The following is a 20082-nucleotide window of genomic DNA, read 5'->3' as shown; positions in this document are numbered from 1 at the left end:
AAAGCAAAATATACAAAAATCTTATTTGGTATTTCATTTTCAAAACAGCAATCTATTAAAAATATGGAGAAATAATGTGGTTGTTACAATATTTGAAGAAGAATTTCAGTCATATTTTTGACATATGTAGTTTAACCAAGTTACCCATTACTTTTACCCAATATGATCCTGAACTAAAAAAGAATTATTAAATAGTTAAAAATTATATACAGAAAAGAGAATATCTACCTAAAACCATGACTAGAATAAGCTGAAGTATTCCAAACAAGAACTGGAATTAACACTTGCTTATTGGGCATGTAGTACTGTGTATGCACAGTGCTATGAAGATTCACAGGGATCCAATCGAAGGCCTTTTGCCTCTCAAGTCTACAGTCTTTGCCTTCAAACACTTCACAATCCCAAAGCAGAGGAAAGTGCCAAAATGTGGGATAAAGGTAAGTGCCTTAGCATTTTCTTTCCTTTTGTTCTACCAGCACCCTTCCTCCCTTTGAGAAACTGAATCTCCCAAAATCCCATGTATGGTTTTGATGAGTCTGTCAAATTTAGTGCTCTTCTCACTCCCATCCAGGTGTGCTCATTTAATCTCGGTCTAACGAACCACAGCACCTCGCCTCCCTGGCCAGATGGAGCAGTCTGAAGGACATGCGCACAGTCCCGCAGCGCCAGAATCCTTTCCTGGGAACCAGATACACTGCAAAGGGGAGAAAGAAGTCTTTCCTTCTCTAAGCTCATTAAACTGGGATAAGACAGAGCTGCCCCACTACTAAGTGAGGCCATCAGGAGTAGGAACGAAGGCAGCACAGCAAAGGGAGAAGCAAAGATGAGAGGGAGAGAGAAAGGAGTGCTGGGGCAAAGGCGTCTCCACTCTGGTTCTGCGTCCAGGAACTGCCCCTGTCCAGGAGCTCTGCTGCTGCTTCAGTCAGTGGTCACAGTACTCTTCCAATGACCACTCTCTCAAGCTTAACTACTCTGAATTTAGTTTCTTTTACTTGGAATCTACAGATTCCTGAACAAGAGAGTAGAAAAAGGATGGAGTAAAGAAGAGAAAAAAAAGAAAAACCTGAAGAAATCAAAAGAGGTTTCATGGCAAAGGTGGGAGCTTGGATAGTATATTTACGTAGAAAGTTTTGGTAAAAATATGTTTTGGGGCATCTACCCACACACAATAACAAAACTCCAAACCAAAGAACTCCAAAATCAATTTCTTTTCAAAAATAAAATATTTTACAGGGAACCCTTTTATTGAATGGTAGAGATGATCTGAGTGCCATGTGGTATCCCAGGACTATGTCCAACACGTCTGAGATTAAGACTTGCAGCTTAAGCCAATACTAATGCAAATACTGCATTCACAGCAAAGTTTCCACAGATTTCAGCTTCTATAGTCCTCTTGGTTGCACCTTTCTCTAAATTCTGTTGAAAAGCAGAATATACTGTTTATAATCTATGGAGAAGCAGTGTGGTTTAAATGGTAAGGACTCTCAGAATGGCAGTCTGAAATAAGACTGCCAAAGTCTAGATCAGGCTCTGTCAGTGACTAGCTGGGTGACTTTAGGAAAGTTACTTTACAGTTCTTTATCTGTAAAACGTGGTTAATTATAGTACGTGCCTCATGGCATTGTTGTAAGGACTGAGTGGGTTAAAACATGTGAAGTGCTTTCAAAAGTGCAGGACACATAGTAAGTTCTCACTAAATATTAGCTATTATAATTGGCTCAAGTCATAAATGAGGAGAATTGTAAGTTTAAAAGCAGAGTAAAGAGGAGCCAAATTGATGTCTGATCTTAATGTGGCTACAAGGTTAGCCCTCCAATTTGCCTTTTAAAATGCAGCTCTGCGTCTTCATTGCCCCATTCCTCCCGTCTAAGTTAATGAGCTTCCCTTGGCTCCTGAAGGCATTCTAGGCCTTCCTCTACCACAGTCAGCGTCTTCTGACCATATGATTGCCTTTTCTTACTGGAATGAGTTTCTTGACAACAGGACTGTCCTTCATCAAGTATCCCCACCCAAGGAAGAGTCTAATACAATGTAGATATTTAGTTAGTACTATTAGATGAATGAAAAAGTATAAACAACAGTCTGTGCATATTAATAGGATTTGAAGAGCACCACAAACATTGCCAAAAGTATTTCCTCTGCCTGACTACAGTGATTTTAGACATGCTTATCATTAGACTCACTTCTGTGGATTAAGAGACTGCCTCCAGGAGGTCCTGGTTAATTATATAAGTTAACTGAGAAAAAGTAAACTAATCAGCACATATGAACAGAACTATTTTAGTCTTAAAAGAAAGACAAATCATTTTTTTCAGGTTAAGAAAATTCTCTTCTATTCCTAATTTACTAATAAGTTTTTCATTTATAACCATAAATAGATGTTAAATTTTATCAAATACCTTTTCTGTGCCTATTAAAATAAACATGCTATTTTTCTCCTTTAATCTGTTTATACGGCAAATTACAAAAAACATTTTTGTATGTCAAATCATCCTTGAATGGCTAAAATAAACCCCAATTGGTTATAATGGATTATCTGTTTTATAAATTTCTGCACTCACCTTTTTAATATTGTTCAGAACTTTGGCCTCTATGTTACACTGGCCTATAATTATCCGTTCTCTTACTGTTCTTACCAGGTTTTGAGATCACCCTTCTTATAAATTGGGAGTATTCCTTCATTTTTTATATTTTGAAACAGCTGTATAAGACTGGAATTACTTGTTCGTTCAGTAAAATCTCAAACCTCTATGATCCTATGAATTTATTTCATCAGCTTTCCCTATGCTTACACCTAAGCAGCTGAACTTTGGTGGTGAAAAATCAGCCAGGCATGATGTTCTCAGATTATACTCTGATCTCCATCTTCAAATAGGCATTAAACATCGCTCAGCACAGCTGTTCTTCACCAAGCTTGCACCCCTCACCTCCACTGAGATGTCTATTTCATCAGGCATATGACAAAACAACCTAATCTAATAATCTAATCTTTCATCTGTTCTCTTCACTACCAGCTAATCTTGCCTCATTAAACTATCAGATTAGAATTACTGGTTACTCCAGGTCCTCAACCACCCAGGAAGAGTCCTTGTAATGTCCAACTTACTTCTGATTTTAAACCCTGGAGCCATCAACTTCTTACTCTCCACCAAAAACTGCACTCACACCTATCTTTTTCCCCATATGTTACAATGGAAGTATTCTTATTATCTCATCCTTAAATTTATGCTCTGAATTATTTATCCTGCTTCCCTAAGGACTCTGCTCTATCAAGTATCACCACCTATACACTCAATTCAATCTGTCCCTCATTTTCCTCCTCCCTCCTTACTGTCTCCTTCAAATCAATCATATTAACCCTAATGCTGCTTATTTTCTGAGAACATTCAAAACCATTCACTCATTCAACAAGTATTTATTTCCAGCCACTGTGTTCCATGTATTCTTCCAGGTGCTGGGAATTCAGCAATGAAATATTTGACTGGAGTCAGGCAACCATCATTAAGACATTGAGATGGAGTTACCTAACCAGCTCAGTTTTCTCCATTTTCATTCTGTTGTCTTAACAGAAACAATCTCTTCCCCATGTAGCCATATATCTCACAGAAAGCTGATATCCCACCAAAAGTGGTCTCAGTTCTTTTTTTTCCAGCTTTATTGAGGTATAGTTGACAAATAAAAATTGGATGTATTTGATGTTTCAATATACATATACACTGAAATGATCACCACAATCAAGCCATTAACATATCCATTTCTCCATATCCCATAATTACCATCTTCTTTCCTTACTTCCTTCTCTCCTTGCTTTTTTGTGGTGAGAACATTTAAGATCTATCCTCTTAACAAATTTCAAGCATATAATACAGTATTAACTATAGTCACCATGCTGTACATTAGATCCCATAAGTTATCTATCTTGCATAACAGTCTTTGCCCTTCATGTCTTCCTTAAACCAAAAAAGAAAGTTTTCTTTTGACTTCCTGTTTTCTTTCACTCTTCTCAAGTGTGGTTCACTCACTTCACCCTTCCTCATCTCCCACTCCTTCCTGATCTGCTGCAGTCCACCTTCTGCAAACACTAAAGTGAAACAGCACTTTCAGAAAGGTCCTCACAGATCTCCTTGTTGACAATTCAATGGATATTTTTTCAGTACTCTGTTAACTGATTGCTCTGTTTCACTTTACAGTGATGACTACAGAAGGCCTTTTCTCCTGCTTTCTGTGACCATGTAGTCGGTCCTCTGACAATATAGTTCTCATCTCCTTTCAGTTTACTGAACTGCCTCTGATCAAAGTATCAACAAGCAGTGCAAGGCTGGAAGGCAGGAAGCAGAAGGAAGAAAGTAAAACAAGAGACAAGAATAATCTGCTGGCCTGTGGAGAATCAAATACTAACACAAAGAATCAGACTTACGTATGTGGTGAGTACAGTCCACAAATCTTCATCAAACCTCATCTTATAAAGATGAAAAATCTTAGGTTTAAATTTATGTGTAATCTGTAGCAAAGGTTCTAAAACCAGGTAACCTGGCCATTCATGCTATAACCATAAGGATAGGCTGATACCATCTTTCTGATTTGCCTACCTTTGCTTAGGTAACTCATGAGCTCTCTTATGTTCCTATCTTCACCGTGTATATAGATAAGCGATTGCCCCACTGCCAACCATTTTAGTACCAAGTAGAATGAACAGTCAAAATCTACTAGGGTCAGCAAATGGTAATATAAAGACCTTTTTAAAAACTATATTAAAACAGGAATTGAGTATTTTTTAAACTCTGTGTATTACATAACAAAGTGAACTATTTAACTACATATGATTTAAACATTTTTATTTGAAGTGTAAGCATGTCTCAACATGAGGTTTGATCACCTGGCATAACTAAAGCTGCCCTTGCATCATTAGTTCTTTAAGATTTTCCTTACAGCAGTATTAGGAAGCAGCCCGGTAAATACGTGACATAAACTTTCCCTAGATTTCAGAAAGTGTCCGTTTTATTTTAAACAATGATTTTCAGTAACATGGGTAAATGATTTAATCTACATTCCCTTAGCTTCCCTCTGAATTGAATCACTAATCATTCCTTCAGTAACCCAACTCACAGGGATGCTATAAGGAAACAGTTAATATTTCTAAGTATCTTGAGTTCCTCTTGAGAAAGGTTACCTCAGGCAACCTCACTGATTTCTGGCATTAGACTCAAACAGGCAGTTAGACAGCAGAAGATATTCAAGCAAGCAGAAAGAAAAAAGGTCTATATTGTATATGTTATTTCAAACAAAGATACTCAGACAAATGCAAAGAATAGTCTAGTTTTAAAAAAAAGAAAATGGTAAAGTAACTCAAAGAAAAGGAGCTAGATATTAGAAAATAACCTTAAGTAAGAGGAAGAGGTTGTTGAGACAGCTTAGCAGAGACAAAAGGCACTGAAGAACAGAGTCATCCATATTCCCACACTGTAAGATAAGGCAGATAAAAAGCCAATTAAACTATGCACAAATAAAAAAAAAATAATGTATGGAAGAAAACTTGGCTGACTTGTCTGTCCCTCAATGACAAATTATTTGGTTTTCTTTAAACTCTTTTTCTACAGAATATATGCTTATATATAATGTATTATTAAACTCAAATTTCCCCTCCTTAACTGAAGCCACCATGGTCTCTTTTCTTTATTATACTGTTCACTCTATAGTTAATGAATTTCATTCTAAATAAAATCAGCAAGCCACATGAAGACAGCTGCCTGAAAAGCTATGTAATACTTTATGCTCTGAAAACTTTATGTTCAGTTAGCAAAAAAATATCTAAGACTATTGCCAGATTTGAATGATATGTCATTAGTCTCATTTTTAGCTTATAATATCTTCTGTCATAGGTACAGCTTCAGTACACAACTAATTGTGAACAGAATAAGCATAAAGTATGTATTTTGGACATCTGCTCTGCCACTTAGCAAATAATCAATCATGAACTTACTTTTCATGCAAAGTGTAGAGTGTCAGATTATACTTTGGATTTCACTGATTATTGCATTATTTCAAAAAGGTTAATAAAATTAAGTAACAAACAAAAAAAGAATTGAGTGTGTTAAAAGAGACTCTACCATAGAACTATTTACAATTTTCCATATTTGCCATTTTCGAATTTTGTTCATGTACATGCTGGCTGAGATCAGTTTTCTAACATTGACAAAGACAATTATTCTTAAAATGCATAGATGCTGATAAGAAAAATCATTAAAAACTATAAACTATGGTAAATGATTTATTTAGTTATATGGACACAGTTTATAATACAGAGAACATTAAAAACAATTTTGCAAGTCTGATACAGTTCAAATTATAAATTATGAAAATGTACTACATATAACAAATAGCTTTAATTATTCATTCTATTAAATCAAAATAAGAATGTTAGAAGGCAGCTAATTAAAAATGATTATGATAGAAGATAAATACCTTCAGTTGATTGTTAAATGAATCCATTTCAGACAGCTTAGATGCAGTTTCTTTTTCAAGGGCATCTAGTTGTTCTTTAAGTCTTTGGCATAATTCTTCCTTTTCTAATGATTTTTTATGAAGTAAACTGATACCTAAATCTGAAATACAAACATCAGTTTACATTTGGTAGGAATTCTTATGTCATTACTAGTAATTGACATTTACTGTCACAATATATATAAGTCAAACCACTATGCTGTATACCTTTAACTTATACAGTACTGCATGTCAATTATATCTCAATAAAATGGGAAAAAAAGACATACAGATCTATCTCACTCCTTAAAAGTACTTTATGGTAGTCTACATTATGACTATTCTATAATTTATATAACTATTTTCTTTCTGATTGGCATTCTTGTACATACACAATGCACATGTGAAAGTTTTTATATGGCTAGGAGGTGGAAGAGCTGCCATGTAAAAGGATTTGAATACTTCAGATTTTGACAGAAACTGTAAAACTGCCCTTCCAAAAAGCTGTACCAGTGTACACTGACAGCAAAGTACCTGTTCTTGCATACCCTCATCAATTTAATTTAAGAGTAGTTCTACCAGGTCCCCCAAACACTGGATATTATCTTTTTTCACTTTTGCTAATTGGCAAGAAAACATACCTTATTGTCATTTTAATTTTATTTTGATAACTACTGACACTGAATAAACATCTATTTACGTATACTGGCTATCATCTTGAGTTGCCTTATCTTATCCTTTGCCCCCCTTTTTTTCTATTCATTTGTTTTAATATCCAATTTATAGTTCTAAATTCTTGCTGTATTATATGTTCAAATTTTTACTGTCTATGATGTCTTTCATCATGAAAAAGTTTTCCATTTTTATGTCATCAAATCTGTAAATATTCTTCATAGCTCTATGTATTGTTTGAAAAGACTTTCCTGATATCAAGATTATAAAAGTATTCTCCTCTTAACAGTATTTTTTCTAGAGTTATTTTTCTTGTTTAGTTTCTTATTTTGCCTAGAATTTATTTCTGTACATAGAGTAAGGTAAAGTGCTTGACTGCTCCTCTTTCAGATAATCAACTGGCCCCCAAATCACTTAGGGAAGTGGTAGTGATTGAAAACCATTCTTTCCCCTATGATGTTCAATGCCAACTTAATTTTATCCTAAACTGTCATATATACATAGGCCTGTTTCTAGACTGTCTATTCAGTTTCATTGTTCTATGTTTCTACTTCTGATCAATAAAACCTAAATTATTTTAGGTACTACAGCTTTTCATAATTTATGCTTTGATATCTGACAGAGCTAGTATCTTCTCCTACTCTCAGTGTTTTTCTTTTTCAAGTCTTGTCTGATCTTGCACATTTTCTCTTAGGTACACTGGGAATCATCTTGCCAAGCTGATTTAAAGAAACCTGAATTTGTAGAGAACTGACATATTTACAACAGTGAGCTACTTCATTTGGGAACATAACATGTACCTACTTACCCAGGAATCTTTTATGTCTATCAGTAAAGTTTTTAGCTATGCATTTCTTCTTTATTCACAACAATTAGAATGTGAATGGGACCTTTCTTCATACTTATTAATTAAATGCCTTTGATATATAGTAAAGTTACTGATTTTAAGTGCTGACTTTTTTTTATCCAGCTACCTTGCTAAACTCTCTTATAATTCTAACAGTTTTCCAGTATTCCAACAAATATTTAATCATTAAATTACACATCTAGTATGTGCAAGGCACTGTAGTATGTTCAATGGCAGGTAAAGAAGGAGGATAAAGCATGGGTCCTATCAATAGTCAGAGTCTAGTTAAGAAGGGAGACAAGCAATGTGAAAAATAACAGTTAATATATATTCTTAATACTTTTCAAAATGAGTATCACTAATAATGGCTGTTTTAATACTGAATTTGATAATATCACATCTATGAACACTGTGTTAGGTAACTGAAAGTGACAACATGGTAGCACAATACACTTTAGAGTCAGACGGACAATTTGAGAACTATTATTACACCAACTTAGTTTCCCTGAGCTGTACAACGGGAATAACATAACTGCTTCACAGGACTGTTTTCAAGATTAAAGGAAATAACTGCATGAAAACTGCCTAGTATGGTGCTTGACACATGGCTGGTAATCTTAAATGGTAACATGGAGAGGAATCTAAGGGATGCAGGTTACTTTGCAAATCCCAAACAAAAGCTTCCTGTTTTGAACTGGACTTCAGTGAAAATAAATAAACTAACAGCTGAATTGGATCACATTCCACAGAGAAAGAGGAGCTCTACCAGGTCCCCAAAAAAGATATATTCTACATTCCATTCACAATCCAAATACCAACAACAGCAGTAAGGATGATGATATACTTCCTGCCACGGCATGGTTCTGGAAGGCTGGCTCATCCTGCCTCTGGAATGCCTATGGAGGGATGAGGTGGGGGCTGATACACTTTGAACAGGCAAGGAAACAATCATGTGCAAGGGAGTCTGTCTAAGAAGAAACATGGACAGATGCTATCAGTGGAAGGTAGGAGACACAGCAGGAATGGTTCACTTTTGTGAACTATTTTTGTGAACTGTTTATAAAAGTGAACTGCTCCTGGTGTTTCTTCCATGTAAAATGGCCCTTTATTAGGACAACATTCCCAGCTTCTTTGTACCCCTTCACTAACTGGTGAGCTCAAGATAAGGACCTGAGCATACACAGCCTAGACTATGCGACTGAACCGCCCACAGAAAACCTGCATTCTACTTCTGTTTACACACCCAATGTTTTACAGGTGTATCTGTACCATTTACAGATCAGCCATGCTGTCCAAGATCAGCTTTATCAAAAATGAGTTGACTGGTGGTTACCATTGGGGAGGGTTTGGGGTAGGTATGGCAGAGTAGAAGAGGGAGATAAAGAGGCACAAAGATCTCAACCATAATATAAGTTGGTTACAGGGATGGAGGTGCAGCATGGAGAATATAGTCAATGGTTCTGTAACATCTTTCTATGTTGACAGATAGTAACTACACTAGTTGAGGTGAGGATTTAATAACGTGGGTAAATACTGAACCACTGTGGTGTACTGTATGTCAACTACACTACAATAAAATTTATTAAAAAATGAGTTGATATTTTGGTCTTTCATATGTCTTGCTCCTTTGTTTTATTTATTAACTTGTTCAGAACCTGGACAAAAGATGGGAATGGTATTTACTGGACTTCCTAAACAGCCAAAAGTGTAATAAAACAGCCCCTGGAATGGAAAGACTGACAAGAGACTCAATGAGAGACAATTAGAATACTTTAGTTAGGCCTAACACATTTGCAGATTATTTTATTTAAATAAACCTTTCTTTTGCTATGTTATTATTGGCATGCTATTCAAAACAGAGTTGTTTCTTTTTCTCTTCCAGTGTTCTGGCTGGGACTTGAATCAAGAAAAATGTTACATTCTCCAAAATTACCTTGGAATATTTTGTTCCACATATGCCAGAGGGCCAAGTTGGTGAAATTCTCTCTATGACTCACCAAGTTAGATGCTATAAACGGTCTACAAAGGGTATATACCATTCTACTTAAGCCGATCACTGCTGTCCACTATCACCTAGAATCTTATAGGTTTGGCCCCATAGTAAAGTATCCTCCTGAACAGTACTTTACAATTACTGCATGATTTTGCCAAAATACACATGTAGTCTTGTGTTAGGGCCAAATCTACATCTTGCTTAATTGTGGTCTTACATTGCTATTTCAAATATATAAATAGAATGCTATCAAGAGAGGAAGACATACCACAATTATTACTTATTTTATTTGTATTTACTTTTTATTGTTAAAAATGCACTAACACCTGTGATAATGTTTTTTTACCTCATTTTGAAATTTTTAAGTATGGACAAAAAATATTATTTATAACAGAATAAATGTTATTTAAAAAAGTAACAGAATATGACTGGTATAGTCATTCAGAAAAGAACCAAAGATGCAAAACAAACTTTAGACACTTACCAGATGTGTTACTGAGTTGCATGTTTTTAATTCTTTCATTTAATAATTGCTTCTCTGGTACCAAATAGATGAGCTTATTTTGATATTCCTTATTAAAAAAAGAAGCAGTCCTGGATTAAACTCTGCAATGTTGTCCATGAATTTTTTGAAATAAGATATAATCACTCTTAAAACTTAGTATAGGAATGATACATGGTTGAAAACTGTTTACATGTAAAATGCTTATTATAATTTATAAATACACTAGAATGGAATTAGACCTGATTTCAAATACAAATATTTAAACTTACATCCATTTACGGATGGCTGCCTGAAAATAAAAGGTGGTAAAGAAAGTCTTTGTTAATGAGATGTGTCTAGAATTACAATTTTCAGCTTACAGATGGATGACAGTGGGCACAGGCTAAAAGGTGCCTTTGGTATCTATGCTAAACTGTGTATAAGCATGTTATTATACTCCAGAATGACTATCAAATAGGGACTAAAAATTCAGGGATAACTAGGGAAGTAGTTTAAAGTAGGTAGAAAATTGATTTAGCCTTTGTCTATATCTGCTGTGACACAGTAAGACTTTCTTAAATTATTGTTCGTCTATACAGTACAGAAAAAGAAATTCAGTAAGAGGACTCCAGAGATAGAGAATGTTTCCAGAGTCACTATTCTGCAAACTATAAAAACTAAACTAGACCCTATCAAGTAAAGAATAGATCACCAGTTCCCTGAAGGACATATTCAACATTCTCACCCAACTCTATAAAGAATAACGGGAAGTCAGAATTTTCTAGAAGTAGAAGAAATAACCTTAGTTTAATGTATAGGCATATGTATACCTATTTAACTAGAATTTAACTAGATGCCTAGTAGTTTTAGGGGTTCTGTGAGCTTCTTGATATTATATACAAGACTGTATATTTACATCCTTCAAGGAAGTTGTATCAGAAATTCAAAGAGATTCATTATCTGAAAAGCTAAAACCTCTCTATTAGGAAGCATTATTAATAACTGCTCATGTTTACAGACAATTCAGCAGCAAAGGATTTACCTGAAGTTCTTGTTGAAGTTGCTTGATTTCCATAATTTCCAGGTCGCACTGCTTATCTAAAACTTCCAGCTCAGTCTTCTGAGTTTGCTTTCTGAGTCGGACGTCCTGAAGTCTGCCTGAGATCTGCTGATGCTTGCCATTCTATGGGCAGGACATGTAAATATATAGTAACATAAAATGCTGATAAGAAACGTTTTTATAAGTAGAGTAATAATAATATTATTATTATTTATTAAAATTTTATATGTCATTTATCATTTATATTCAGTTTGAGATAAATGTCTACAGCCATGAGGAATATACTTCAGAGCTTTATCTGTTAAAACAGAATAGCAGGAAATGTACCATTCTCAGAGTATAAGAACCCATATGTTAAGATGAGAAAGCTCAAATATAAAACACGAGGTTTTTTTCTGAATTCAGCATTTAGGCATTGACTTACAGTATTAAAAAAGACACAATCTCAAAGAATAACTAGCAGGAATAAATGTTTGCATGACATTTAGCATTACCTTCTCTGAGCTTTTATCTCTATGCTTACGCTGCTATCTAATTTCCTCTAATTAAGCAGTGACCAGGAGGGCCTCTTCGGCCATAATTCTCTCCTCCTATACCAATATTCCTCTCCCTTTTTGAGAAGTAGGAAAAAAATCCAGAGAGCAGAGATTCCCAATGGAAGCTAAGAAGGATGAGGTGTTATGGCTGAACTGTGTCCCCCACAAAATTCATATGTTGAAGTCCTAGCCTCCAGTTATTCAGAATGTGACTATAATTGGAGATAGGGCCTTTAAAAAGGCAGTTAATGTTAAATGAGGTCATATCAGTGGGCCTTACTCCAATCTGACTGGTATCCTTATAAGGAAAGAAAATTAGGACACAAAACAGAACCAGAGATGCACAGGCGACAGAAGACCATGTGAGGACAGAGTGAGAGGGCAGCCATCTGAAAGCCAGAGAGCGGCCTCAGAAGACACCAAATGTGGTGACATCTTGATCGTGGACTATCAGCTTCCTGAACTACGAGAAAACTAATTTTTATTGTTTAAGCCACCTGGTCTGTGGCATTTTGTTATGGCAGTCTTAGCAAACTAATATGGTGGTGTGAGAAGAAATGAGGCCCCTTGCTAAAAATTTCATACTAGAGAAATATATCCTAGTAGGAATATGCTGTGTTCATCCTGGAGTTTAGGATCTTTAGCACAAGTAGACTCTGCACATTAATCAATGCTACTGCCTGGTTTGCAACCCATGTTCTTGGGGGAAAATCATCTTAAAGTCTCCTCCTATTATATTTTTAAGGGAAAAAAATTAAGATAATGGATGAGAAAGAAATCCAAGTAGCTACAGAAAAAAGTTCAAGTTTTCTAGGCTGCTTTACAGTACTCTGGCATGATTAGTAACTGTGTATGCTTTCCTCTCCATATGAAAGCAATGACTAGTACCTTCCTGACCAAAGATACTGTGCTTTTAAAAAAAAATGTAATTCACATTATCAACCAAATAAAATGTTAGGTTGTAATTAAACAAAATCTAAACTTGCTCTACCACATGGCTACACATTTCTGCAAAGCCCTACTGTATCATCAGGTCAAGCTTACAGGTTCTAGGGTCACAGCAGAATAGTATGCCTAACCCAGACCCTTTGTATCTTCTCACCTTGCATTTCAAAGTCTTTTAAACAACTTGACCCTGACACCTGATCTGTAAAAACTGGTAAGCATAGTAACCATCATTAGCTAAGAACTATGGCTCTGCAGAACTGCGAGGAATTTTAAGAGATTATTTAGGTCAGCAGTTTTCAATCATTTTTTCTCTTTAGCAGAACTCTTTTTTCCAAATAAATATTCGATAAAACTCCAATAAAAACAAAGCATATCGATGTGGAACTTCTCTGTTGTGAAGTGTGGGGAGAACTGTCCTGCCATGAGGCTTCTCCTCTCCCACCTTGAGGTAGATTTAAAAAATCAATTATATTTTCCAACAGGTAAATCTAGTATCACTCAGGTAAATTTCACTTAAAGTTTAGCCATACCAGGGCTTCCAACTCAAGATGAAGACTCTTCTTTTTAGAGTTTAACCTGACAATTTCTTCCTGTTCTCTATTCCTCTGGTTGAGAAGCTCCTGTCGACGAATCCTTTCCCATTCTAAACGACGTTGTCTTTCAAGTTCCTGTTTTGCTGCCTGAAAATGAATAATTAAATTTAAATTTTAAATTAATAATTTTGCATCATTCAAAAAATGATGGGATGACAAAGACAAAGGTGAGGTGGCACTCAGTACTTAGTGGGCATTGAGTGCCTGGGGTAAATGGGCAATTTAGTTTTATCCATGGGCCTAAACTAAAGACTTCCACAGAATTGACTTCATCCATTCAATTTTTTTATTGCTTCACAGGACCATCTTCAGTTGCAGTTGCTCTTCTCTTAAACAAAAGGATGACTGTCATAAATATAAATGTTAATAGGAATAACTGCACCTTTATTCTGGTATCAGGGAATAAAAAACCTTCTACTTCCATTATTTTGGTATCACTACAATTTACTGTGCTCCAACCCCAGTTCCTGAAAACAGAGCCAGTCCTCCAAGGGATCCCACAAAACTCCATTTATCCCCAAGAGCCTGTGCATGTGCACCATCTCGATTCCTCTCTAGACTTTGACTCCCCACTCTCAACTGTCTGCCTCTCCAATTCCTTGGTCTCTTGCTCTACGTCTTGCGCTTTAATGACATACTTGGACTGACTCCTTCCTCTGGCTCACTAACCTTAGCTCCTCACTCAACTCTGCTTTGCAATCACTCCTCCTTTGACAGAAACGCCACCTTGAGACTGCCTTCTCCACCAGTTACAGGCCCTGAAAACTCCTCACCAGCAAAGACCCTCTTTCTCTCCACAAGGGAAGGAAGCCTCAGATTTGCATAGTGTAAGTAAAAATGGCTAATGCAGAGAAAAAGGCACAATAAAAATATCCATTTTTTTATCAAATGAAATGAAGCCACATATCAAATATCATCATTTTCCTAGGAAATAAAGTAATTAAAAAATAACCTCTCGTCTTTCTATCTCTTTTCTCCTTTCTTCCTCCTTTTGTCTCTCCAGTTCCCTCTGCTTTTCCAAGCGTTTCTCTAGTTCAAGTTGTTTCTTCCACTCTTGTTCCTGTAACTCTCTCTGTTTGCGCTCCCACTCTTCCTTTTCTTTCTGGGCTTTGCGTTCCGCCTCCCTCTGCTGCTGCTCCATCAGGGCTTGGCGTCGCTTCTCCAGCTCCATGTTCCCTCGCTCATAGTTGGCTTTCCTCTTGTCCTCAAAAGTAACTATACAAGGTATATTGTAAGCATTCTCGTGCAGTAAGAGCCTGCAGAACCTGCAATCGAGTTTCAACATGCTCATGCCTTGTGCTGTCACTCTTTGGATGTTTCTCCTAACTCAGATGTAAAGAGTAAAATAGGTACTTTTTTCTAAGAATACTTTTAGAAAACAAATTTCTTAGTTTAAATCTATCCAAGAGGCAAATGATTTTATTATTCCTGCCCATAAAAATACTTTTTAACTTTTTTCTCAGCATTTTCTTCAAGGACAGCCAAAGCAGTGTGACTATGTATTTAACTTTCTAATATTTAAAAACATCTACATATGTACTTCCTTCAACCACTATTTAAACATTTTATTTATCTGAAGTATAGCTGATATACCATATTTTATTGGTTTCATGTACACAACAACGATTTGAGTCATCTACATTATTAAATTCTTACCACAACTAGTGTGCTTACTGTCAACACAGAAAGATGTTACAGAATTATGGACTGTACTCTCTTTGCTGTACTTTCATCCACGTGACTAATTTATATGAGGACTGAGATTTTATGACTCTATCTCCTTCACCTATTTCATCCACCCACCCCAACCACCAGTCACCTCTTAGTGTCTGTGAGTCTACTGATGTTTTACTCATTTTGTTTTGCTTTTTTGTTTTTAGATTTCACATATAAGTGATATCATATAGTATTTGTCTTTCTCTGTCTGGCTTATTTGACTTAGACTCTCTAGGTCCACCCACATTGTTGCAAATGGCAGGATTTTCCTTTTTTATTACTGAATAATATCCCATTCATATATGCACCACATCTTTATCCATTCAGCTGTTGATGGACACTTTGGTTGTCCCACATTAAACTTTTCCCCAGAGATAAAGATTTCATTACAAAACTTTTCTAATAACTTTTCCTGAAGTGGGAGAAACACTTTAACTAGAATGGCTGATACCCACACTCACCAAATACAGTGTCTCTTCTTCCTACATATGCTTTTTTTCAATTTGACTACCTTAATTTTATTGATGTCAAAATCCATTCATCAGAGTTTTCTCATATAGCATATAAAATGTTGATGTAAAAATTCTAAATATTCATTACATTTCAAGGTAAAATTTAAGAGAACATACTATAAATAAATAATTAAAACATTCAGTGTTACCTGGTAGTTTTTTCTGAGGTTCCTCTTCTTGTATTTTCTGATATGAAGGCAGAGTTCCATTAAGGGAATCAATTTGCTTTCCTCCTCTAAGAAAAGCAGACAATAAACATATTTAAAGTCATGCAATTTTCAGATGTGACTATATAGATGACCCATGAGTCGAGCCATCTGTTATTTAGAATGTAGTATTAAAGATATTTAAAACATAGTATGGCCTGTAGCTGTATATGTATATAGCTATAATAATATATGAATTGTCAAGCCAGAAAGATATGAATGCAAAACATGGTTCAGCTAATTGCTGTTCTCAGGCAAGTTTATTCTTACTCTTTTTAGTTATCAGTTTATCTATAATATGGTACAAACACAGCTATTTCTAACTTCCTGGTATAACTCATTAAATAAAAAATCAAATGTCAGAAATAGTGACTCTATAGAATCTTACTACGCTGATGGACAGTGACTGCAGTGGGTGTGGAGGGGTACTTGATAATATGGGTGAATGTTGTAACCATGATGTTGCTCATGTGAAACCTTCATAAGATTGTGTATCAATGATACTTCAATAAAAAAAAATCAAATGTCAGTGTAAATGTTTGACTCCAGTAAATTAGGGCAGAGGTACCAGGAAATCCCAAAGTAATAATCACATCTGGCAAGCAATGAAAAACAGAGCTCTTTGCCTACAGAGGCACATACCTGAAAGATGGAGGCACAAACTCCGGAGGTAAAGTCAGTGGCAATGGCTGTCCAGCTCTGGCCATGTCAGTGAGGTGCATTGCAAGGATAAACTCTTCAGCTTTTAGTTGTCCATCACCATCAATGTCAGCCAGAGTCCTAAAGAAAATGTGAAATTCACAACTTAGGAAGAAAGTCTGTTTAAGATATTTTTAGAAGAGCTCAATTTTTTATTTTTAAGACAAGACTGATAGTAAAACAGCTGGGTTAACATATTTTAGTGAAATGTAAACACCGACAGAAAAATGAGGTAATTTGTACCCTTATTTCCCTGTAAGACAAGAGAGGGAAGAAATTTTGAAACACAAAGGGAAATATTCCTTCTGAAAAGGTGGCTTGTCCTGTTTCATTATTAATTCACCTATCAAATCATATTTACCTCTACATTAAAAATGAGATAGTCTCTAATTCTCCATAGAAGATATTACATAAAAACAAACTAGTTTTACTTGTAAAATAATTAAATGTCAAATTCTCAAGAATAACATTTTGCACAATTTTACTGCTTGAAAGCTTCCGAATGGCTGCTTTTATAGAACATCTTTAAGCCACAAACTTTTACAGAAATACATGCTATAATAGAAAATAGAGTTAAAAATCATAACAGACAAACTCACCAAATAGTAGCTAGCTGAGTTTGAGAAAGGTTTGACTGAAGAAGGGCATTTCTAGCTTGAAAACCTGTTCGAGTAGGAGAACAATTAAAAAAAAAACAAGAGTTCTTTAGCCTCTTTAAAGTCATACAAACCACTAGCTGTATGTATAAAATAACACTGTTGCTATCCTAAGAACTTCTAACATCAGAAAGTTTTTACAATGTGCCAGGTACTGAGCATTCAGTAGTAGCCAAAACAAACACAGTCTTTGTCCCAAGGCATTTAAAATCTAGAAATTAGTAGAATGGGGTACTCCCCCATGTCCTTCCAGAAGATAACAGTACACACAAATGACACAAAGAACCAAGCCACTAACAAAGTATTGGAGACCAAGCTCTGGGGCCTCTTTGTACTCCCAGCACAACTCCAAGCACAGCTCACTTAGCATTTTAAGATTTTCTCTCATCTCTGATCATACCGTTGTCTCTATTATTCCTCTTCTGAATGACCTGGAAATGTTGGCACTGCCCAAGGATCTGTCCTTGGCACTTATCTCTCCATGTGTTCACAACCATTTCTATGACTTTAAACAGCACCTAGTGGCTGATAATTCCCAAATGTACATCCCCAGCCCTAACCTCTCCACTAAGTTAAGCCTCCTATGTGCAACTGAAAAATCTACTGAAGTGTTTCTCAAACAGGCACCTTAAACCAAATGTGTATAAAACCACTCTCTCAACGCCCATCCACACCTCTGTTCCGAATCTTCACCCAAACCACTCACCCTCAGTCTTCCCTTCTCTCTGAATGGCACGACTGTCCAACCAATGGCTCAAGCTAGAAATCAGAAAGTCACGGTTTATCCCTCCCTCTCCTGTATACCCATGCCCAACATGGAGTTCTACAATTCCACATAATTCTTCTCATCCAGTAAGTTGCAATTTAATGTCACCTCCTGTGAAAGGCCTTCTCTGTCCACCCAATAATCCAATTCTTTCCTGCTTATTTCCTTCAGATTTCACATCACAATTTGTAATGTAACATTTATCTTCTTCTTTACCTGTTTATTATCTGTTTCCCCTATCATGCTCAGTTCTATGAAGATGAATACCTTGACTGCTTCATTCACTAATGTATATCCAATGCCTGGTACATAGATGCTTAATAAGTATTTGCTAAAGTAATGAAAAAAGTTGTAACCCAAAGTTCTCTTCTATTGAAGGTGCAACGGGACTTATGTGATAATGTCTGACAGTAATAAGAGCTAACATTCATTGACTGCTTGCCATATGTAGTAAACTGTTCAACTCCTTTCATTTCTCTCAGTCATAAAAAATGTTTCTGTAACAGGCTTACTGATCTGTAGTGCCATATCAGGGTAATGATGACACAGAAACTCGAGGAACCTGTTCCAGAAGAGAAATCCCTGTCTGCTCAGAGGACGATTCACCCTGCTGAGCTGGTCTGTGGCCTTCTGACCATGGACGGAGTCCCGCGGCTTCTCTAGTGAAAGCCCCCTGGGTCATCAGAGCGGATGCTACACCTCCCACTCTCAGGTCATGGAGCACGAGTCCCAGAAGAATCAGCCCCTACTCTTGGTTCAGCCTGAGGTGTATCCAAACAACTGCACAGAAGACTTCCTCAGCAACAGCTCTCACCATAAAGCCAGCACAAAGCACATTAAACCCCGTTTCACTGAGCTTTGAACATAGAGGTCTGGATAATCAAAGTTATCTATACTATATGAATAAACACAAATTATAAATTATACCATGCAATTGAATGTTTATATTATGTAACATTAAAATCTGTTTCATTTTTTAAAATCAGGTACTTTAGTGGAAATCACATAGAGAAAAAACACTAGAACTAGCTCATAGCCTCACTTAATGAATTAATCCTCAGTAGACATCATATAGGGAGTGAGATTTGGGAAGGCTCTATAATAAAAGGAGGATTCTTCTAATAAAGAGAAACAGTAAGGCATTTCAACCTTGAAAGAAGCCCTATTAATAACCGATGTTTCAGGTCTTGGACAAAGATAACTGAAAGCAGATCTCTTTAGCGTTAGGTAGTGCAATGAACAGGAGGAAGAAGAGAAGGAATGTAAATGTTAAAAGCATACTGGCAGAAGGCTTAAATATGTGCAGGCAAAGACTGAATGATACAAAGGGCTACAGACAGTCTGCAGAGCACTTTAGTAAGAAGAGCTAACCCGAACATGTCCTACTTCCTGTGCCCACAATGCTAGTTCTTCCATTCTCTACCTCATAGTCTACTTATCCTCTAAGATTCAGCTCAAATGTCATCTCTCCTGTGAAACTCTTACATCCTCATAGTCACTTTCTCATCTATATTAATTATCATAGCATTTTAAATCACTAATAAAATACTGTGATTATGTGACTTATACTCTGGGCTTTTCAAAGATATGGACCATGTGTTGGGAAAACTGGAAAGCTACATGCAAGAGAATGAAACCAGATTACTACCTAACATCGTACACAAAAGTAACTCAAAATGGATTTAAGAGCTACATATAAGTCATGAAACTAAAAAACTCTTAGAAGAAAACGTAGGCAAGAATATCCTGAACATCAGCATTAATAATTTTTTTCTGGATACACCTCCCCAGCCAAGACGAATAAAAGCAAAAATAAATAAGTGTGACTACCCCAAACTAAAAAGCTTTCGTACAGCAAAGGAAGCCATGAACAAAATGAAAAGGCAACCTACTGCATGGGAGAATACATTTGCA

At 36.0% G+C, this 20082-nt stretch overlaps 1 protein-coding gene across 13 annotated transcripts in view; it reads right to left on the bottom strand.

Annotated features, from left to right (window-relative positions):
- The window catches only part of ITSN2 (intersectin 2), a 115004-nt gene that overhangs the window by 54859 nt on the left and 40063 nt on the right, over nucleotides 1–20082 (bottom strand). For 12 of the 13 annotated variants that reach the window (XM_073215794.1, XM_073215797.1, XM_037005547.2 and 9 more), the window contains 9 exons: nucleotides 17346–17409; nucleotides 16690–16827; nucleotides 15991–16076; nucleotides 14566–14828; nucleotides 13551–13700; nucleotides 11519–11659; nucleotides 10477–10564; nucleotides 6463–6602; nucleotides 5380–5460 (listed from right to left, as the gene is read on the bottom strand). In XM_073215794.1, the coding sequence (XP_073071895.1) occupies nucleotides 5380–5460; nucleotides 6463–6602; nucleotides 10477–10564; nucleotides 11519–11659; nucleotides 13551–13700; nucleotides 14566–14828; nucleotides 15991–16076; nucleotides 16690–16827; nucleotides 17346–17409 (1151 nt within the window). The remainder of the gene's footprint in view (nucleotides 1–5379; nucleotides 5461–6462; nucleotides 6603–10476; nucleotides 10565–11518; nucleotides 11660–13550; nucleotides 13701–14565; nucleotides 14829–15990; nucleotides 16077–16689; nucleotides 16828–17345; nucleotides 17410–20082) is intronic. The other variant, XM_037005551.2, reaches the window with a different exon arrangement.

Source organism: Manis javanica, chromosome 1 (assembly GCF_040802235.1).
Source record: "Manis javanica isolate MJ-LG chromosome 1, MJ_LKY, whole genome shotgun sequence".
In the NCBI taxonomy this organism is placed as follows: Eukaryota; Metazoa; Chordata; class Mammalia; order Pholidota; family Manidae; genus Manis; species Manis javanica.
This window is presented reverse-complemented; position numbering and strand designations above follow the sequence as displayed.